The 20929-nt window shown below is 61.7% G+C and overlaps 9 protein-coding genes across 9 annotated transcripts; all 9 read right to left on the bottom strand.

Moving 5' to 3' along the window:
* Window positions 1-864: 864 nt before the first annotated feature.
* LSCM1_06971 (uncharacterized protein) lies at window positions 865-2181 on the bottom strand (the record flags this gene model as incomplete). The annotated part of the gene is made up of 1 exon (XM_067324368.1): window positions 865-2181. One exon carries the CDS (start codon window positions 2179-2181, stop codon window positions 865-867), a length of 1317 nt encoding a protein of 438 aa, XP_067180039.1.
* Window positions 2182-2979: 798 nt separating this feature from the next.
* Window positions 2980-4092, bottom strand: LSCM1_06972 (uncharacterized protein; the record flags this gene model as incomplete). Its single annotated transcript, XM_067324369.1, has 1 exon — window positions 2980-4092. The coding sequence occupies one exon, from the start codon at window positions 4090-4092 to the stop codon at window positions 2980-2982; it is 1113 nt and encodes a 370-aa protein (XP_067180040.1).
* Window positions 4093-6543: 2451 nt separating this feature from the next.
* LSCM1_06974 (uncharacterized protein) lies at window positions 6544-7464 on the bottom strand (the record flags this gene model as incomplete). The annotated part of the gene is made up of 1 exon (XM_067324370.1): window positions 6544-7464. One exon carries the CDS (start codon window positions 7462-7464, stop codon window positions 6544-6546), a length of 921 nt encoding a protein of 306 aa, XP_067180041.1.
* A 747-nt stretch (window positions 7465-8211) lies between these two features.
* On the bottom strand, window positions 8212-10335 carry LSCM1_06975 (uncharacterized protein; the record flags this gene model as incomplete). The annotated part of the gene is made up of 1 exon (XM_067324371.1): window positions 8212-10335. The coding sequence occupies one exon, from the start codon at window positions 10333-10335 to the stop codon at window positions 8212-8214; it is 2124 nt and encodes a 707-aa protein (XP_067180042.1).
* A 612-nt stretch (window positions 10336-10947) lies between these two features.
* Window positions 10948-11901, bottom strand: LSCM1_06976 (uncharacterized protein; the record flags this gene model as incomplete). The annotated part of the gene is made up of 1 exon (XM_067324372.1): window positions 10948-11901. The coding sequence occupies one exon, from the start codon at window positions 11899-11901 to the stop codon at window positions 10948-10950; it is 954 nt and encodes a 317-aa protein (XP_067180043.1).
* A 251-nt stretch (window positions 11902-12152) lies between these two features.
* On the bottom strand, window positions 12153-13370 carry LSCM1_06977 (uncharacterized protein; the record flags this gene model as incomplete). Its single annotated transcript, XM_067324373.1, has 1 exon — window positions 12153-13370. One exon carries the CDS (start codon window positions 13368-13370, stop codon window positions 12153-12155), a length of 1218 nt encoding a protein of 405 aa, XP_067180044.1.
* Window positions 13371-14511: 1141 nt separating this feature from the next.
* Window positions 14512-15729, bottom strand: LSCM1_06978 (uncharacterized protein; the record flags this gene model as incomplete). Its single annotated transcript, XM_067324374.1, has 1 exon — window positions 14512-15729. The coding sequence occupies one exon, from the start codon at window positions 15727-15729 to the stop codon at window positions 14512-14514; it is 1218 nt and encodes a 405-aa protein (XP_067180045.1).
* A 1727-nt stretch (window positions 15730-17456) lies between these two features.
* LSCM1_06979 (uncharacterized protein) lies at window positions 17457-18803 on the bottom strand (the record flags this gene model as incomplete). Its single annotated transcript, XM_067324375.1, has 1 exon — window positions 17457-18803. One exon carries the CDS (start codon window positions 18801-18803, stop codon window positions 17457-17459), a length of 1347 nt encoding a protein of 448 aa, XP_067180046.1.
* Window positions 18804-19724: 921 nt separating this feature from the next.
* LSCM1_06980 (uncharacterized protein) lies at window positions 19725-20624 on the bottom strand (the record flags this gene model as incomplete). Its single annotated transcript, XM_067324376.1, has 1 exon — window positions 19725-20624. The coding sequence occupies one exon, from the start codon at window positions 20622-20624 to the stop codon at window positions 19725-19727; it is 900 nt and encodes a 299-aa protein (XP_067180047.1).
* Window positions 20625-20929: the final 305 nt, after the last annotated feature.

Below are 20929 nucleotides of genomic sequence, written 5' to 3' on the forward strand. Positions count from 1 at the left end.
TGACAGCCATCACGAGGAAAGAAGGGAGTGGAGACAAAACCGAGCCGAGAGTGGGAACGCGCTAAGCGGCAGCGGCAACGCCAAGGTGCTTGCGTGTCTGGGGGGGCGGAGGAAGGCGGCGCCGGCCCGCTCCGCCGACCCTCTTATCCCCCCTCACGGATACCAACAGCTGAGGAGAGGGGGCCTTCACACTTCCCCCATACTTCGTCTCGGCTCATGGGAGAGGTGTGAGGGCAGGTTGCGTGCTCCAGTCCGTGCGCAAGTTGATAGCAGGAAAACGGATGTGCGCCGGCGCGCCGGCTACCTTCGTTGCTGCCCATCGATATGCCCTAATGCTGCTGTTGCTGCTGCCGCGATGACGATAGGCGCGTCCTTGAGATGCTCACCAGCGAGCGGATACGTCCGCACCACCATGTCGCACGCACGCACACACACACACACAGGTGCTTAACATAATTGAGCGCGCCGAGGAGAGGTAAAGCCTGTACATAATCATTTCTTATTTTCTGTTGTTGCTGCATTGTGCGGAGGAGGGAGGACGGGGGGCGGCGTCGCCGGTGGCACCTCGACACGAATGAGTGGCCCAGCTGCTCCGGGGCGAGCTTCTCAGATGCACTTTGGCACCTTTCACGGTGAGCCCCTTCTCCCTTCCAGAAGTTTCCTTACATACATCGGCTGGATGCGGGGTGGTGGTGGTGGACGGTGTGTGCATGTAGGCGGGGCGGGGGCGGGTGGAGGTGAGCGGGCTCGAAGAGCGACGACGTGTAGCGAAAGAGCCCACAGAGCGCGCACCCTGGGGAAGGGATGGTGGTGGAGGGGCGCGGCTCTCTCCTGGTGTCTGTGTGTTCCCTCCCGCTCACAGGTCTAAAAGCAGCCGCGCACTACAGCCATAGAGCCAACCTCGTTGTAGTCGGCCTTTGTCACCCACAGCGCCTGCGCCGCCGGCAAGGATGCCCAAATCGAGCCGCCGAGAAAGGCGGCGTCGCGCCGCTCCACATCCGCGTACACGCGTGCGCTACCCGCGCTGGGGGCGCCTTTGGTGTTGTCAAGGCAGGCTTGCACGCCTATCTCCACGCGCTGCGTCAGTCCGCGTAGCAGCGAAGCACCACCGCTTAGAAGGATATGGGAGGCAAACGTTGGCAGCAAGTCGTGGTCGCAGCGCTGCATGGCGTCCACTACGAGATTCGGGATACCCACCGGCGTGTGTGTCGTGCGCAGCAACACCTCATCGACTACGTTGGCCTGGTCACGCTGGTGCTGAAGCGCCGGCGAGAGTGACGGCTGGAAGTAGCACTCGCCAGGGATGAATCGAGCGCCGCCGTTGATGGGCAGAACAGTGCCGTCGGGCAGCACGCATTCCTCCCGGTACTGATCCTCTTCGTTGTGCGAGCCTCCTGGTGGCGAGCCGGAGTTGCCCATCATAGCGCATGCACGACTGATCTCGGCAAAGGCCTGGGCGTCCTCGGCCACGACGCAGTGGCGCTCCTTAATGTAGTCCCACATGCTTTCTTGTTGCGTTGGCGTCATGCTCTCCAGTACTGGCACGTGCTTCTTCGCCACGGCAGACATGAGAGAGGTGAAGTGCTGTGTGAGGTGCGCACCACCAATCTCGAGGCAGTGCGTTGCATGAAAGAGCGAGAAGCCTTGAAAGACTGGCGCAACGTGGGTCTGATCGTACCCCAGCTCTACGGCTACACCGCTGCTCAGCCCGGAGGCGTAGAGCGACAGCACCGGGCTTAACGCAAAACTTGTGGCGGCAACTTGGTGCGTCTCGAAGAGTATCTCACTGATCTTCTGCCGCTGATGCATCGGCACGAGCGCCTTCTCTGTTACTAGGAGCGGGGTGTTGTTCTCGACGTTTCCAAGGTCCAGTATTCGGACGATACGACTGAGGAGCTCCTCGTACCCTTCCCAGTCCACAATGACGCCCCTTTCTAGAACCGCCGTCGCAGCGGTAGGGTCGGCAACATCGTCCAACAGATTGAAGGCGTCCGAGAAGGTGGCCTTGCCCTTTAAGACGCATGTGCGCTGCCGCATGCGCGGTGCCGTATCCCCAGCAAAACCAAGCCGGGTTGTGTGGCTGCCCATGTCCAGCACAGCGGCATTGGTGTAGAGCACGCCTGCGTCATCGGGAAGAGGCACGTGGCGCAGTACCTTAACTGTGTTGAGGGGTATGTTCATGCCGGCTGCTACTGGAACAGATCTGTGTTGATCTACCTCTATGCGTCCACTTGGGAGGGAGGTGCGTTTGTGCACGCGCCCGTTTTCTTTGCTTCAGCGGCAGTGGTCGTGGAGGAGGAGCTGAATGGGAACAACTTTGAGGGGCGGCAGACTGCTGCTGCTGCTGTGGCAGCGGCGATGAAGCGAAAGGGAACGATGGAGAGAGAGAGGAGCGTGGCGCGCCTCACGGCAGTCCTCCGTGGGATGAGCAGCGGTTTAGAAGAGTATTGCGTGCAGATGAAGACGAGAGGAAAAGGCACTCGAAATGCTGTGCGAAGGGCCGCAGCAGAAAGAAGGACAGTGCAGGTGGCCGCGATGAAAGGGTTTGGCAGCCGTGCGGGGGAGGGGGGAGGGCGGCGGTGCCGTTGCACATTGCCAACTTACGCTGCCATATATATACACACATGTATATATATCGAACGCCGAGAAGCACAGCATAGGGCGGCAGGCAGAGAGTCGTTCGTGCATAGAGAATCCCACATGCGTCGGCACAGTGGCGCAGGCGAATGGACGCTACCGTTACGCGAATGATGGTCGTGATAGTCTTCGTGGTGATAGCGATGGTGGTGCCCAGGGAGGGGAGGGATACTGTACATCTGCACGACACCGCATGCGAGTGGCAGAGACGCAACCTCAGACAGAGAGGAAAGGAGAGGGAGGCCTGGGCGGAGTTGGAGAGGCGGGCGGGGGGGCAGAGAGAGAGCGAGCCGACGTTTTGCCGCGTCTGTACAGCGCTGTATCTCTGCGTTTGGCTTTGCTTTACTCCAACTGGCCGCGCCGCGTCACCAGGGGGTCGGCCAGAGTCCTCCCTGCCTCATCGAAGGGGGCGTACGCTTGCTGCACTGTGGTAACCATGATGTTAGGCCGGTTAAGAGGCGGCAGCGGCTCCACATAGGGATGTTTGCGCTGCATGTGGCCATAGTTGTAGGACTTGGAGGATACGCCCAGTTCGCGATTCAGCGCATCTTTCACGTAGCGGGGGCCCTCGAGCGCCAGCGGATCGCCGTCAGGGCCCCACTCGCGCGCCGTCTCGTTCAACGTCGGGCGTGCCGCATCGTCGGCAGCCCACGACCGCAGCACGTGGGTGACGAAGGCCTCATCCGTAGCGAACTGTGGACTCACGCCGGCATAGAAGGCAAGGTAGTCAGCGAACGAGATGCGGTCTGCTGCCTCGCCCAATTCCACGTCTGCACCATCAGCAAAGGCGTCACTTCGTTGCTTGAGGTCGCGGCTGCGGCCCATCACTGAGGTCATATAGGCCTCCTTGAGGTGCTCACGCGTTCTGTCAGCGCCACCGAAAGTCGACGCCAGCGCGTTTCGCAGGAAAGAGGAGGAGGACGCCTTGGCGAGCGCGCCGTGCGCAACGCTGTCGTCCGCGCCACCGCTGCTCGCTGCAGCGCATGCGCCCTCGGCCGCCACTGTTGCATATGTCGAGAGGAGGAGCTCGCGAGAGACCTCTCCACAGGTGCCTCCGCGCTTCTCCAGTGATTGCCACGCCTTCTTGACGACGCGCAGTCGACGCTCGTTGAGGCCGGTGAGATGCCGCATGAAGGTTGAGGCGCTGATGAAGCCGGACCCGTGGTCATCAAAGGCGCGGCACAGATAAGCAGCCTCAAATGGGGTTAGCTCGACGCCGTAGTCCCGCAGAAAAAGCAGAAACTGCTCATAGCTGAGGCCAGCATCGGCGCACGAAGAGTCAGCGCCGGTGCCCGTCCATCGGCTCTGCTGGCGGACTGCGGCCGCATTGCGCGCGTCGAAGTCGATAAGGACGTTCACTAAGCCGCCGGTACCGCCATAGCACAGCAGCACATCTTTCACCCGCCGCTTGAAGACGGCGTCTTCGCGGATGTTGTTGTTGTTCAGCGACGCCATTTCCTCTGCGCCTCCGTCTTCGTGAGACCTGCGGGATGAGGCAGAGCGAACAGGCTGGATGGGCTCGGCTGTGAGTACAGTAGGCTGCGAGTGCGGGTAGGCATGCGCGTGTGTCCTGGAAAGCACACTGGAGTGCGTGTCAGGGACGTCACGCTGAGCAGCAGATGCGAGACGAGGCGGAAGGAGGGGTGGTAGGAGGGAGGAATACTCAGGCTGGCCAGGGAGTCTATCGAGGGAGCGCTGGGGTGGGCGAGAAGCCCCTTTCCACTGGTTCGAGGGGTCAGGTCCCCACTGCGTCAGGCGTACCTCACAGACACGCGCATGCGTCTCTCTGATGGTGACGGGCATGACGAAAGTGGTGTCTGCTCGGGGTCGCCCAGCGAGTCGGACAACTATTTATGTGTGTGTATGTCGAATAGCGCGCCATCTCCCACGCGCCGGCCACAAAAGCAGAGGAATGCAGAAAAAGGGACGGGTGAGGGGGGTGGCGTAGCTCAGCCGCCGTTGCGCGAGCAATGGCGACTCCAAAGGTATGGGGGGGGGCGATGGGGAGCCACTCGTTCCACAGAAAAAAATTTGCACGCCGGCATCGGTCGAAGCACGCACGCCTCTATAGAGGAGATGCGGGCCTACGAGGGGAGAAAAAAAGGGAGGGGCGGCAGGCGCCAGCTCGTAAAGAAGCTGCGCGGAAGGTGCTCAGGGTCTGCATGGAATGTGTTCCGTCGACGTCGGTAGAGCGGCGAGCGATCAAAGAAGTCGAAGCGGCTCAGCACCGCATCTATCGGCGGTCGCGGCGTCGCTGTTGCCCGAAGCGTCGCAGAAGCAGTTCGCTCATCCGTGCTAGAAGCGCCGGCGTAGCCGTCGCACATCTCCTCGATGGTACCGCGAGGGGTGTGACAGCAGTGCACAAAGGCTTCCACCACGTCTATCAGGCGCGCCACGACATCGGCAGCGTCTACACAACCAAGCGCCTTGGCTGTCCGCATTCGAGTCGGTAGTGCTGCTGAGGGTGTCATTCGGCGGTGTTCGGGGGCAGCCATCCGCCGCGCACTTCAGTGCATCGTAGTAAGATGGAACCAGCACACCGTGGCCGGTGCCCAGTTCTGTCACGCAGAAGTTCGCGCAGCGATCATCGATGAGCAACGTGGTGAGGGGACTTGGCGACACGAGGACTGCTTTGCGCCATTCGCAGGATTCTGCCGCTCCTAATGGCTGCCGTGGATCAGCGGAGTTGCCCTCCGGTAGGAGACTGGGACGTGCGCTCAGCCAATGCATCGCTTCAAACGCGCCTCGCCCACAGTGTTGCCCACCGTAGAGCCCGCGAAACAAGTCTCGAGAGAGGAGTATGTCCAACGAGCTGCCGGTGTGCTGTGCGAGGGCCGGCAGAAGCACTTGATGCGCTATGGCGGCGCAGTAGGCGGCACTCTGGCGCGTGTAGAGAGACACGTGCACCCGTGTCTCGCTGGTGTCCAGCAGGCGATGCAGCAGCGCATGTGACAGGAATGGCGCAACATGAGGCCGGAGCCGCACGCGGGTGGTGCGGCCGCCAACGTGATTTAGCGGCCACTGTGCCCCTTTCCCCACGGACAGAAGAGAAGCCCTACTGCACCCTGTGGAATCGGACGTGCCACCCTCCATGTAATGGCAGATGGGATGTCCTAACGTGTGGTCAATGTCAACCAGAAGGTGCACCGGCAGGGCGGCGCATGAAGGTGCGCAGGGTGGCGGAGAAGAGGAAGGGCGCTGTCGCGCGTCGTCTTCCGTGTCTGCGTCGGTGCGCAGTTACGCCTCGGCGACCCGCGGCTTAGTGCACCGTACCGTCCTCGGATGGGGAGGGGTGATTGCCCGACTTCCAAGTAACGGCGCACAGCCACCCTCACGCGTCTGTCGCACCGTCGCACGCCATACAAACAAAAAGGTGGGAGGATTGGGTGAGGGGATGAGAGGGAAAAGAGGGGAGTGAGGAGGAGCTTTGTGCGGGCATGATGGCACCCGGGGTGAAGCGCCGACACCTTATAGGAGATGTGCAGCGGCAGTGGCACGCATGTCTTGGGCACCAAGTCCTGACGGCTGTCTTGCGCCGATATGCGTCTCCTTCCACTGCGCATCCTGTCTCTATCGCAGCCCGGTGGCAATGGGGGGCGACATGCTGTGTTCATCTTTCTATCTCCCCTGCGGATCGTGCCTGGCCTGTCATTGATGTCCTCTTGCGCTGCTCGTGAGCTCGCAAGCATACGGTTTCCGTGGCACTGGCCAGTGGGGCCTCGACAAGAAAGCAAAGCCCTCTCACCTACGCCCACTCTCAGCTCCAACTGTGCGCCGGCCCACAGAGCCGTGGGCACATGCCCAAGGCGCTACAGAGAAAGAGGGCGGGGGGGGTTGTGTATGTGCGCCCGTGTGTGTGTGGAGGGGGGGAAGGGAGGGGGTAAGAAGATGTCAGCCGGCCATCTCCTAATCCTCGTCGGCACAGCCGCTGCCGCTGCTGCCGCACTCAAAGTCGTCACTGTACGCCGCGGAGGGGCTATCGCCGCAACTCTCAGCCCTCCCCCGAGGCGGTTCGCCATCGGGCTCGGCTTCGTCATTGTCGTCGTTGCCACTCTCCTCTTGACGCAGCCAGGCCGGCTCTACGTTGGGAACGTCACGGCCTTCTTCAGTCGCGCCACTGTTGCCCTTGAGAGAAAGCTCGAGAGCGCTGAGGGCGGCGAGCATCGCGGTGCGGCCCGCCTCCTGCCGCGATGCGGAGAGGGAGAGAAGGGCGGTCATCGCAGCACTACGCGGCAGCAGCGACACGCCTGCCGAGAGGGAGGAGGCACTTGTGGGGCCCGCCCAGTGGGATTCGCCAGCCTCGTGCAGCTTCGTTTCTCTGATGCCTCTCTTTGCCTTCGACGAGCATGATGCCTGCACCGACGTGCAAAGATTGTGCGGTGGCTCGGCCACCGCAGCCAGCTGTGCTTCCACGCCGCTGTGGAAGATGCGAGCTATTGGATCTGCGCTAGCGTCAGCAGCGGCAGCCGCCACTTCGGGTGTCAATGAAAGCGAGGAAGTCGGCGTCGAATCCGCTCCCAGTGTCAACGCCGGCACATCCTCCTCTTTCTCTGCATGCTGAAGCTTGTGGAGTTCCGCCTCGGCCTGTCGCACACGATGCACCACCGCATCGTGTGACTCAATCGAGTCGCCGGTCGCCAGCAGCCGCTGAATGTGACGCAGCAGCGCTTCTCGCGCCTCTTTGCGCGCGCGCAGGAGACGGACATGGGCCTCCTGCACCTCGACAGCCTGCCGTAAGGCCTCGACGCCGTGCGTCCCGGACAACGATGGCGTTGGCGGCGGAGGCGGTGAGCCGCAGCTACGCCTTTTCGAAGATGCCGACACCATTATCAGCGGCCTGTCCGCCTGCCGCGCTGCAAGCGAAATACTTTGGCGTGTCTTCTCTCTTCGGCTGTGCGCGCGTTGGCGTTTCGCTTAGTCGTCTACACCGAGAGAAGTGCCACGGAGGCGTGAGAGCGGTGCTCCGAACGTGTCCACTCAACATGAACGGTGGGTGCACACCAGTACGAAACGCGCACGACAAGCAGCATCCACACCACACCACATCAGCGGTGCGTGCGTGCGTGTGTGTGTATGTGGAGGGGGGAGGGACAGAAGGAGTTGGAAAAAGAAAACGAGTGTGTAGACAGACAGACAGGGAGAGAGAGAGGGGAGGGGCAGGGAGGCGTAGAGTGTGCCCGGCGGCGGGGCAGCAGAAGAGGCGAGCGCTAGCGGGCACGAGCACACCCCAAACACAGACGACCCGGCATGGAGACAAGCCCGCCTAACGCAGCGGAAACACACATGTGTGAATGCGCAGATGCGTACCCCTTCTTTGGGCTCCTGCGTGCGCATCTCAAATAGCGGCACCACAAAGTCAACGGAGCAGAGGGTGGTGGTGGTGATGGTGTGTGTGTGTGTGCTGTGGGGGGGGCGCTGCGATCACCACGCGGAGTTTGAAAAGCGAAGGGGGCCGTCTGAGGGTTCGGTAGAAAGACGAGGAGAGGAGGGGCGTCCCGCCCTCAATAGCGCACGCACAATGTCACCGTTGAAGGCGTCAGCATCACTAGTGCCCCGCCACCACCCTTGTCAGAGTCACTCACTAAAGATGAGCCCCTGCAGAAGTGGGCGAGTGCGCAGCTGGTGGCCCGTCGCAAACACCACGTCTACCTCTGCCGCATTCCGGCAGGCTTCCACGAGTGGGGCTCGCGCTACGAAGATTGCTGCCGCATACATGGGCAGCAGCCACAGCGCGCACGGGGTTGTGGTGTCGCGCGGGCCGGTGCTGGCGAGGCCAGTGGGCGATGACAGTGGGCTGCGGCGGTGCATCTCCCGCATGTGGTAGGACAACACGAGGTCCCAAAAGGACAGCACCTCGGCGGCGTCGAGGAGATCAGCGAAGCCCGTCAGCATCCACTGCATGGCCAGCATGAGCGGCGGATACTGCAGATCGCGCGTGGCGTGGAGGACGGCCGGCAGTGCCAGCTGCTGCACGAGGCTTTCAAAGAGCAGACAGCACTGGAAGAGCTCCGGTGTGGGACCCTGCATTCGGCACCACAGCTGCGCTATCATTGCTGTCGCCAGCTCGTACTGCTCGACCGTATCGCTCGTCACGTTGCACAGGGCACCTTGTAGGAAGCTGAAGCCCTCCACGGGAACGAAGCCGCAAGGCGGGGCCCTCTGGTTCATGAGCTCGTTCTCGTGGTACTGGAGGTAGGTAATGTAGCTCGCGAGCTGGGCTTCCGGCCTGCCCAACTGCTTCAGCGCCTGCACCATCTTCGGGTCCAACAGGCTGGGATCCACCACCATCGACGCTGACAGCATTTCCGCGTCGTCAGTGTACACAAAATACTTATCACTGTCGCCGACGCTGGCGAACACGTCATCCAGGGCGAGGCGCTGCAGCAGCCGCGCGATGTCCTCCTGCTTCGCCGAGGAATAGCGGTGGTAGAAGCGCCGCTTTACCTTGTCGCGCGCCTGCCGAGAGGAGCAGGTGAGGTAGCGCGCGAGGCCGTGGCGCAGGTGGTTCGTCATGAGCTCCCCATGCGGCAGGAACATTGGCTTGCCGTCTGTCACCGCCAGCGGCACCTGCAGCGCACGGGCGTACAGGAGTCGGCGCACCGAGGGGTGAAGCCCCTCGCGCAGGAGAGCAGCCACCTGCTCCGTCTCGTCACCGACACGTAAGAACGCATCCATCTGCGCCTCCGCCAGCTCCAACGTGCTGTCCAAGATTCCGCATGGGTAGAAGGTGGTGAGCTGTTGAGGGTGTAAGTCGGCGAAGTACTCGCGCAGTGTCTCCAAAGGGGGTACGATGCCAGGGAAGGTACGAAGCGCCTGCACATGACGCCCGAATACTGTGAGGATGCCCAATTGGTCGATGCCTAGCACGCCGCTGTCCCAGGCGGAGAAGGGCAGCACCCCCGCGTTGGCGATGATCTCCTGCGAGTCCGCAGCGTTGATCCCGTCTACAAGACAGCGGAATAGCAGTGCGATGGGTGGCAGCCCGACGCGTTCCTCTTTGATCGCACCCTCGGCCCTGACGCCGGCGGCGGCCTTGCCGGAAGACTGGGTGCGCTTGCTAGGGCTAGACTTGCGCGCCTCCGCCATACTGAAGTGCTGCGAAACGGCACTGGCCCAGAGGCTGCGCGCGGGCTCCAGCACGCGAGAAAGCAGCACGCACACCTGCGTGTTCTCAGCCGCTTCGCCAGCAGCGCTGCTGCTCGCCGCCGTCATCGCCTCATCTTTCGAATCCTTGAGAGATTCCTGCTCTCCCTCGGCGGAGTTGGACTGAGAGCAGTGCTTCTTGCGCTCCCAGTCCTTCTCCTCCATGGCCCGCTGTGCCAGCAGCCGCTCCTGCAGCTGCGCTACCACCGTATTCTGCCGAGACACAACGCTCTGCAGGCAGCTGATCAGGTCGGCACTAGAGGGAGGGTCCACATGCTCCGCGCCAGATGGCACCTGCAGTTGCCCCTTCACCGCCTCTGCCCACTGCGAGGTGAGGAACCCGCTCCACGTGTCAAGCGCCGATGGCGGTGCATCCGCATTGCCTTCCAGAGTGGACGTGGTGCCGTCGGTGGCCCTGGCGATCAAGACACTCTGCTGCGTCTGCATCCGCTGCTGATATGCAGCCGATGCCCGTACAGCGCTGCGCTGGATGGTGGCACTGTCGCGCGACGGGCGGGAGAGGCCAGCGTGGCGCACGGGGGTACTTTTTTGCATGATCAGATACAATGCTGCCACGGTCGCTGTGGGGCGGCTCGCCGTTGGCGTACGACGCCTTCGTGGAGGATACGGGTAAAGGGGTGTGTGAGAAATGGGGGAGGGGGGCGAACGGCGCGCGCAGGAGATGTAGCGCGGCTATCAACACGAACGTTCCAAGGGCGTACCCTTTACGGTTACACTCACGCAGAGAAAGAGGGGAAGGGGGGAGGGAGGTGCCGGCGCAGACGGAGTGATGGAGAGAAAAAATGGGAAGCCGAGTCGAGCCGGGGCAGGAGGGCTGAGGGGGGGCAGCCGCACGCTGATGGGCATGTCTTGAAAGCGCCACCCCTCGCACAACCTAAGCGAGAGCTTCACGCAAACACGCCACCGCCGGCGCCATCCTCAGAGCTGGAAGGCTCCAACGCTTGGAGTTGGTGGTGGTGGTGGTGACGCAGGCGGCGCAACGGGGCCACCCACTGATACGCCATCGCGACAAGTATGGCACTGTGCGTGTATGCGCTTCTCTCTACAAATGTCCGGGCCGCCGAGGCTTCTGTGCAGAGAACGCACGAAGTACCGCCACCGACAGGCAGCGACGGTTGACTCGCCTACAGCCCGCCACTCACTTCCTCAAGAAACGGATGGCGCAGCGGATACGCAGGAGAGCGGTGGCCGTTGCGACACGGCAGCGTACCAGCGCTTCGCTTCTGCTGGGCGCAGCTCAACGATGACATTAAATCGGAAGGGCACGCTGCCATTGCTCGTGTCCGCCTCGGTCCCACTCGCGGTACTTGCAGCGTGGGTACATGAGCTGCACTGCCCATCTGCCCTAGATCCATAAGAGTGCCAGCTGTGGTGCACACGATGCCACACACCAGGCATGGCGCCTCCAGATACAGCCTCAAGGATATTTCCTGCCATGACGATGGCCTTTCCGGCGTGCGCCGTCAGGACCGGCTCCCAGTGCGGAAGCGTACCTGGTGTGTTCGACTCTTCAAGGTGCGTCAGTGTTGGCAAGGAGGTCACAGGGCCTGTGTGGCCCCCCGGGCGATTAACGAAGGGTGCCAGCACCAAGCCAGTCGTGCTTACCTCCAGGCCGCCTGCCGACCCCACCAGAAGGGCTGTGCACAGGCCAGGATCGACGTGCGGTCGGCATCCAGAGCCTGCTGGGTACCGTAGCACCCGCAGCACGGACTTCCGGCCCAAGTTGTGAAGGATCCCGTCGCGGGCAATTGAGGAGACGCACGGCTCCTGCAGCGCCTTCTGTGCATAGTCCAGAGCGGCTTGATGCAAGCCAGAGCAGGGCACCTGCAACTCGACAGGAAACTGCTGGTACACAGCGTTGTTCTCGTACATGTAGTGCAGTGGGATCTCGATGTGATCGCGGCGATACCCACCTGCGCCACCACGCCGATGAACGAAGGGGCGGAGCAGGGTGCTCGTTTCCGAGTGACCGTAAAGAGCCTCCGCGCTCCGGTGCAGTGTTGCAAAGGCGCATTGCACTTCTGCTGGTGTGAAGAGGTTCGCTGTCCGCCACGGCTCCATCTGACGAAGCTCCTGAAGAGAAGGGAGAGGGGGAGGCATGAGACGTGCCAACGCAAGACGGAGTAGAAGATACGTGTGATCGGCTGCTGGGTGTTGCACAGCGCTGTTAAGCCCCTTCACACACATTTCCGTTCACTGGCGCCTTCACTTCTCTTTTCTCTTTCGTTTGTTGGTGTGAGGAGACGGGCAATGCAGCAGCGGTAGCCCGCCGCTTAGAGCAGCACCCAGATGCAGCGTCGGCATAAAGGCTGGCGAGCACACGGGCCCGCCTCTCCGGCCCTGCCATTGCGCTAGATGCGGTGCTGGCGCATCACGGAGGCGCCATACTCCATGTACGTCGCCCGCGAGACGGCTGCCCTCGCGTACTCTGGGCTCGCAGCGAAGGCGCTCGCCCCTCTCCACGCGGCATGCGTTGCCCAGGAGTGATCGCGCACATTGACTTCATACTCGACACGTCGCTCCGGAAAGCCACCGGGGGCGGCCATGGCGCCGTTGGCGCGCTCGACCAAGAGATGTTGCAGCGTACGCTGCAGCCGCTTCGCAAAGTGCGGGAAGCGTGCGTTGCCGCCGGAGACAATGATGTTCGAATACAGCGGCCTCCTGCAATCCATTGGACAGGACCACACAACGCGGTCGATCACGGCGGGGAGGCCACCTGACGCGGAGTCGCTGACGGCCGATGGGGCGGCCAGCAAATCTGGCTGAAACAGCATCTCCGGCGCGAGGAATCGCTCGTAGCCCACATCAACAGAGTACGGGGCCCCGGTGCGCGTATGCAGCTCCGTGTGGCGAATCACGTAGGAAGGCAACTTCGAGTCCACCAGCGCGAACTCGTGCGCGATGTCCTTCGCGACATAGCCGTAACGCACCTTCACCCGCTCCGCCACTGCCAGCGCTTGCTCCGCCTCGATTCCGCGCTCATGCTCCCGCAGGCAGCTCAACACGTACTGCGTGACGTCCCGGCCAGCCACGGGGAAACGGCGGGCCGCGCTCGCCACGGCGTAGCCCGACACCACCGGCACCACCTGCGTCACACCAGCGCCGCTTTCGACCACCAAGGCTGTGTCGCACCCGTCTCCAACATCGCTAAGCACGAATAGCACCTGCAAGCCGACGCACAGCTGCGGCACCCCGAAGCTCTCGAACAAAATCTCTGCGGCCGCCTCTCGCTGCTCGTACGGAGTAGCCACCGCCTCGGTCAGCAGGATGCCTACATCCTGCGGCTCGACGCAGAGGTAGCTGTTGAAGAGGTGGCGCCAGTACTCCTCCATGGCATCCCAGTCGGCCACCAGCCCGTGCTCCAGAAGGCTGCGGCGCTGCACTCCGGGCCCCACCATCTTGGCCGCCTCGTTCCCCACTGAGAAGGAATCAGCAGACATACTCTCTCGCCAAGCACATGTGGTAGGAAAGACAAACGTTGGCTCAGCATTGCCAGCGTAGCCGAGACGAGTGGTGCCTGTGCCCAAGTCGCATACCACCACGGGTGCGGAGCAGGAGCTGCACGCCATAGCTTCTGCAGTTTATCTTGTTCTCCTCTTGCGCACGGTCTTTGATGCCGGTGATACTGGAGGGGAAGAGAGTGGAGTGGAGTGAGGAGGGAGGGGAGGGGCCGGCCAGTTGCCCTTCCTGCGCCGGCTGCTTGTATGTGTGTATGTGTTTGTGTGCGTGTACCGCGTGCCAAAGACACCAGTGCCGGCGAGGTGGCCGACGATCGTGGAAGCAGAGGAGGTGACCGGTGCAGATGATGCATTTATACGCAGGGGTCGCGCCGCCTCTGTGCGCGTGGCAGCTCGGTATGGGGTGGGGTGGGTGGCAGGGGGGAGATCAGGGGCCCCCTCCCCTCCTCTCTTTGTGGGGAGCATCCAAGCGGCCCCCTCTCTCTCTTCCCACCGACGCCGAACCACTTCCAGTGTTGGCAAGGGCCAAGCGCCTGCGACGCGAGGAGATGCCAGGGCGACGGCCCGCTGCTGATGTCGGTGGACAGGTCCTGTGCGGTGTTGCGCCGATGCGAGCTGCGACAACGGGCGCGTCTGCACCATCCAAGTGATGGGCGAAGCGCCAGCGTGTGACCCAAGCGTATGCCGCCCGGGCCTCACTCTGCCTACTGATCTGGGGGAGCTGGATCCGCCCTTGCGCGGGATGCACCACACGGTGGCCGGCATCGCGGGCGCGGGTGTGAGGTGGGCAGAGCGGGCGGCAGAGGCGATGCTCCGACGACTGATTTCGGCGCATCGCTGAAGCGCGTGTCTCTCACGAGCTGCTGCGCACCACCACACGGCAGTGGGTCTTGTTCAACGGCGGCCCGTAGTGGAGCTAAGCCCCCGTGTGCTCTGCGTCGCCGCAAAAACGGACCCACGTCGTGAAAGGAGGAGCAGCACGTGCGAAAGTGGCTGCTGCTCTCTCAGGCACATCCACGGGCGTGTTCGCATGCGCTGGTGAACTGCGGTAGAGTGTGGAAGACGACATCACACGTGAAAGATTTTGAACGCTCCTTACTTTTTGGCGGGTCAAGTCTTTACCCGCTTGCCGTTCTCCGCGCACACGCTGCCGCAGAGCGAGGGGAGGGGAAGGAGATGCGTAGAGCTGCTTGGGAACCATAGTGGGCATGTGCACGCACAGCGGGCTCCGCCGGTGAGGCGGGTGGAAACTTTACGAGTCGGAGGGGCCGGTGGGGTCAATGGAGTCTGTGAGCTTTGTGCTGGAATTCGTCAAGTACTGAATGCGGCAGATTACTTCGTACGTGCCACGCCGCATCTCATGCGCGAGAGCCTCCACTGCCGCTATCTTGTCCCCGCCGGTGAGGATTTTGTAAAGGTGGATGAGCACTAGTTGATCCTCCTCGTCGGTGAAAGGGCGGTCCGTTCGAAAGGGCCGCCCTGCAGCATGATAAGTGGCGTCACCGCAGTACCGACACTTGCGCCTTGCTTGCCTCCCCACATACAGCGTAGTGGACATGTCTGCGAGCATCTTTGTGCTACCAATGCCAGCACACGTGCCACCCACGCTGGCGACGCCGTCAATTAGGGCTAAGTTGTCGTGGCTGCGCCACGGGAAGCGTTCTACGGTGAGATCGGGGAAGGGTACGTCGTCAGTGCGAACTGCACCATCGCACAGAAGGACCTTACGCTCGAGATCCCATCCCTCTGCTGACGTCATCATCGTTGGCGGTGAAGGGGCAACACCTACGTTGATCGTAGACCAGTTGTCCTCCGAGACGCTGTGCAGCATGACGGCATGGTAGGCAGTGTGTGTACGGTCGAAGAGGGTGTCGCCAGGTAAGCCGCGGTACTGCAGCGCCCAGAGAGAGACCCGCGGCGAGAGTGGGGCCAGCTGCACGGCGCTGGCGCGCAGTCCCTGGTCGTGCACCATGAAGACCACACGGAAGTCAAGAGACGGGTTGCGCCGCGCCACAGTCTTCTCCAGATCCAGGGCGAGAGCCAACTCCTCTTGCGGGTGCCGCGCCGTGACAGTGCGGAAAAAAGTGACGCGCGACCCCGGCGCATCCACCACGGCGTTGAAGCGGCGCATCTTTACTTCAAAGTGCGCCTGCACGCGCGGGTCGTTGAGGTCGAAGTGGGCAAAAGCGGTGTGCTGCCCGCGGAAGAGCACCCACGGACCCACACACTCCGGCCGGTACGGCGGCGGCCCAGGAGGGTAGAAGCCCTCCGCAAAGCCGTCTCGAATGAAGTGTATCAGCCCATCAAGGGTGACGCGGCTGAAATCGAACGGATATGCTTCCGTCCGCAGGCCGAGCTTCCCCAGCATCAGCGCTGGGCCGCACCAGCCCCCTAGTGAGATGTACTTGCGCGGCAACGACCCACCATCGAAGAAGGCCGCCTGGTAGGCCCGTCGGCTACCGCCCAGCATGGCGCGCACGCTGCACCAGACCTTCTCTGTGTGTGCACATGCGCATACGAGGAGCAGAGGCACGCAGGTGCCCAACCATCAACAAAAAAGGAGCTCACAGAGCGAAAGGTTGCCGCCGCACCAGCAGCAGCGGCAGCATCGGTGGCGTGAAGAGAGCGACGATGCGCGTGGAAAGCGAGGGCGAGAATGACAGAGAGGGGAGAGGCTGTTGTAAAGCATGTGAAGGGAAGAGGCAGGCACGAGAGTCTGGGCACGTGTGTGTCTGTGCGCGCGTGCATTTCGAGGGTCTTGGTCGCCAAGACGGCGACCAGTGCTGGCTATTCTCGCTTTTCTGGGTGGGGACCTACACGACACGCCGCCGCATATACGGAATTGTGCGTGCGACCGGCGCGCCACGTAAAGTCCCCACCCTCCACCCCCGACAAACACACGCTCACACATACGCATGAATCACCTCATCTTAGCTCGCGCAGCCCCTAGTATCATGAGCGGCCGGTAGTTTCCACCCAGCCCTCGCCCCTCCCCCTTCCCTTTCATCCTGACCTCCTGCACCTGATACTCCGAGTGACATCCAATGAGTGCACAGCAGCCATGACGTCCTTGCCACAGCGTCTGTGGATGGTACAGGGTGGGGACGGGGGCGAGGAGGTGGAGAATGGAAGAACGAGCACCAACGGGTTCACGTCCAGAGCGCCGCCGGGGAGAGGAAGCATTGGGTCACATACGCACGCACACATCTTATTCAGCGTTTTTTTTGTGCGGGTCGCATTCACAACGAAAAAGAGAGGCATTACAGGAGTCAAAACCGGCGAGACGACTGATGCGCTGGCGTACAGGTGTGCGTGTGTGCGTGTGCGAGGGCAAAGCTGCACGGAGGGGGAGGAGGGAGGGAGGGGGAGGCGGTGCACATTCGAGGGCTGCGCAAACTTCGACCGCTCGCCACAGCTATACCTTCAACTTTTCGGTCGGCTGCGCTCGAAAAAAAAACGCCTATTTTTCAACACGCACACACACATACACACGTAAGCACTTGCACACAGGCACACACCTGCACACAGATAAGTGTACCCACATCAGTCGCCAGACAGTCACAACATGAGGAAGCGAACGCCGTTACAGAGTTATCGCGGAGTTTAACAGAGGAACTAAACCGACAAAAGGAAACAAAGGAGGTGAGCACTTCGGGAGAAGGCGGGCGACCGTCGTCATCGCCATCACAGCCTCATCGAGGAGCGCGCGCGAGAGAGAGAGGGGGAGACGCAGAAGCCAAAGGGCACCAGCGACAGCCACACCGTCCTTTGCCCACATGGGCGCGCGGTTGCGCGGAGGGGGGGTTGCGCGTGGAGAACAGGGCGAAGAGACATGGATGAGGGAGAAGACACAAAGAAGCACGACAGCCACGAGGGCGGAGCAAGCGCTGCATCCGATGGTGCCCTTAGACAGGCACAAAGGCAGGCATGCTCACGCGCTTGTGTGCATGCATGTGTGTGTGTGTGTTTGTTTGTCCACATGTGCTACGAGGAGGGGGACAAAGCGGAAACGGAAAGAAGGGAAGCAGACACCCACCCGTTGAGGGCAATCAGAGATTCGCTGCTGACCTCACTGGGCGAACATCTGCGGAGCGCATGCGCCACCTCTCCGCTACGACCCCCCACCCCGACCTGATCGCCTCTCCCGTGCTGCACGCGCAGCAGTGGTGTTCTCCTTACTCTCTCGCTTTCACAGTTTTAGTGGCCGCCATTCTCCTGGCGCGAGCGCTTAAAGCCTCCCCCGCCGCGACCACCGGAGAAGCCGCCGCGCTCGTTGCTGAAGCCGCTAGTGTTCATGCGCGGGCGCTTGAATCCGTCGCCTTGGCTGTCGCCATAGCTACGGCGCTGCTCAATGCCAGCGCCGGCGCCACGAGCGTTGCCGCTCTTGCCATACGTGATGCCCTCCTCAAAGGCCTTGAGGCGGTTCTCCACCTTGCTGCGGTACTCTATGGCAGGAGTGTTGTCGCCCTCGCCGAAGGAGTCGATGCGAGCGCTCAACGAGGCCTTGGCGGCGAGCACACGGGACATGGTGCCCTTCTGCGCCGGGGCCGCTTTCACCACCACAGAGGCATTGTAAAGGATGCCGTACTTTGGAGTAGCCTGGCGCTGCTTCAAGGCGCGGAAGAGGGCCTTCTCAGCGCCGAGGATCTGCACCGTCGAAGAGGGGTACTTGGCAAGTGTCAGCAGCGAGCCGGCTTTCTGGATGAGACGGGCGCCAATCTGCTCTCCCACCATTGTCGTCAGGTTCGGGGCGATGGTCTGCATGCGGGAAGAGAGGTACGTAGATAGCTGCTCGCGGTACTTTGAGGCTGCAACAACCTCGCTGCACAGGCGCGAGATGTTCTCGATATCCTCCTCCGCAATCTCCGTACCCATTGAGACCATCGCCGCCTCTTTCACTTTCTGCTCCACCTCCTCCTCGAGAAAGTCAGAGAAGTCTGTGTCGCGGGCGTTGAAGCGCGTCTTCATGGCCAGTACGATCTTGCAGTAGGCCACGTTGTCGTTCACAGTCTTGCCCAGCTCGGGAAAGTGCCAGCCGTACCACTCGCGGGCACGCATGGCGTATTTGTTGATTTCCTTGTCGAGGTCCTCCAGGAGCGACACGGCCTGCACGACCATCATGTCCACCTTATCTGGGGAAAACTTGAGCTTGTAGCGGTTGAGGTTGTGCGCCAGACCAAGTGCCGTCTGGTTCAGCTGCTCCGCCGAGACGTTCTCGAGCAGGCTGTCGATGTTCTCCTTCAGTGCGCGGAAGGTCGGGAGCGTGTCCTCGCCAGAGACGCAAGGGATGGCAAGCGTCTCCTTGATCGCCTTCGCAAGCTTTGCATCGGCCACCGCCAACTCCTCGGACACCTCCTTCTCCAGGTAGTTCTTCTTCAGAAACTTTCGCACCGGCTTCGACAGCTCACCGTTCACAAGCTGTGCCGTTGTTTCGAGAGCGTCGGCGGTGCTCTTGAAGTGCAACAGCGCCTTCAGCTTGCGCCGTTCACCGTCCACTTTGAACAGCGCCACGCCAGCGGGCAGCTCCAGCAGTGCGTACACCATGGTGTTCTCTACTCGGAGGCGTAAGGGAGGAGTACGTGAGAGGAGCGAGACAGAGACGCTCTGAGCAGGGCAGCGACACCGAAGGACGCTTCCCAACGACGAGTAAATGTGGAGACCTGACAACAATCACACACACACACAGCAACGACAGCTCGAGCGCTCCAAGGTACGTGAGGCTGGCGCCAACAGGGACACACACACAAAGGGAGGTGAGGGGGAGGAGGGGTGCCACGACTGTGCAGAGGCCAGCTGTGAATCTGTTGAGTGCTGAGAACAGCAACAGATGGCAATAGGTGTCCAGAGGTCGAGAGCACAGGGCACGCGCAAATAATGGAGGAGGGGGAGGGTACGAGGCATATAGGTGTACAAGAGGGCGTTGTGGACGCGCGTCTCCCTGACACCCGCTCTTGGATCTCACCCTGTACGTAGGCGGGAAGCCCCGCGCACATATCCACCTGATGTATTCACATGTACATATGCGTATGGGCGCACATATCTGCCGCACATTTGTTGCGCGTTTTCTTTATTTTTCGTGGGTTCGCTCTTACCGTTTCGCTTTACACACACATATACATATATATATATGTATATATATATATCAATACATATACATATACACACATGTATATGTATATATGTAAGTATGTATATATGTGATGGGAACTGCGGCAGATCCAATGCTGTGTGCCGAGAGGGGAGAGGCCAGCACGCCGAGCAGGTGCAAGCTTCTCATGCAAGCGTGTGCACATCACACCTGTACCCCATGGCACTTCATGGGGTCTCTCTGTGTGCTTTACTTGGGCTGCGGCTTGCACAGCGCTCCGTATGTCCACCTGTGCGCACATCTCCCCGCCACGCCTCCCGGCCACAGTGGGTGTGAGGCAGGCAGCGACAGAGGAACATCGGCGACGCTCGCACGCCCTAATCGAACTTTGTAAGTTTCTGAGCGAATATGTAGTACCCGCCGATCTTTTTGCCCAGCAGGCGGATGGCCATGTTGGCAGTGATGGACAGCGCTACAAACACTGGCATCAACACCGGGCGGTAGAGCACAGCCCTCAGTGCGGCAGGCGCGCTGCTGCTCAGACGCGGCGGAGCGAGTTGATAGTTTACGTTCAGTCCTAGGAGAAGGCTACAGGGAGTAAAGAAGGCGAAATTGACGAGCACGGGGACCCACGTGAGGTGGCATAGGTGCGCCCAGTCAAGCCCGAGCGTGTCGTAGCGGGCGGCAAAGTACAGCGGCGCCAGGACCAGAAGCCCATGCTGCAGGAAAAAGACGTAGCCCTCCCATCTATACTGATGATCGCCCCAGTCGGGCTGCACCAGCGCCCCGATCGGGCACCAGACCCAGTCTACTAGCAGCGAGGCGAGGTAGCAGCCGTTTCCGTATTGGTGCGGCTTATCGCGCATGAAGATGTAGGCCCACATCCCGGTAAATAGGTGGCAGGGCATCAGGAGCCACCCCAGCTGCACGAGGGGCTTCGGTCGTAATGCCTTGCTCAAGCCCTGAGCCGCCAAGCACCCCATCAGCATATAAGCGATCAGCCGGTTGAGGGAGCATTTCAGTGAGCGGCCTACTCCAGCCATGTGGAGTCGCGCGATCGCTGCTGAGCGGAAACCGCGCGACTGGCGGTGCAGCACCCCGCAGAGCACCATGGCCACCGCCCACAGCGCCACATGCAACTTAGGGGGCTGAAACCAATACTGATGGGTTGGCATGACGCCCCAGCGCATGCCGGTGCGGCCTCCGATCCCCTTGAGGACATCGGCGAGCACATCAGGCACGATGTAGTCGCACCACCCCACCACCTCAACCTCCATCACGGAAAAAGGCAGTGGGAAAGGTAGACGAGCGCCTGGGGGGAGGAGAGCGCAGCTGCAGCGGGGGCGTAGCGGACTCGGGCACGTGCGGCGCGGTAAGAACTGTCTCGGGCGAGCAAAGGAATGGTGAAGGGCGACGACACAGAGCAACGCGTGGCGAGAGGGACGGTGAAAAAGGGCGTAGAGAGGCATACCTATGAGCGGTTGAACATCGTCATGGAATACACTACGCGTGTCCGGCGGATCTGCCTCCCCTGCACGTGCACGCGGGTGGCTTGGAGGCGTGGTGTGAGTAAGAAAGGGAG

The sequence above is a fragment of the Leishmania martiniquensis genome, chromosome 15, assembly GCF_017916325.1.
Source record: "Leishmania martiniquensis isolate LSCM1 chromosome 15, whole genome shotgun sequence".
In the NCBI taxonomy this organism is placed as follows: Eukaryota; Euglenozoa; class Kinetoplastea; order Trypanosomatida; family Trypanosomatidae; genus Leishmania; species Leishmania martiniquensis.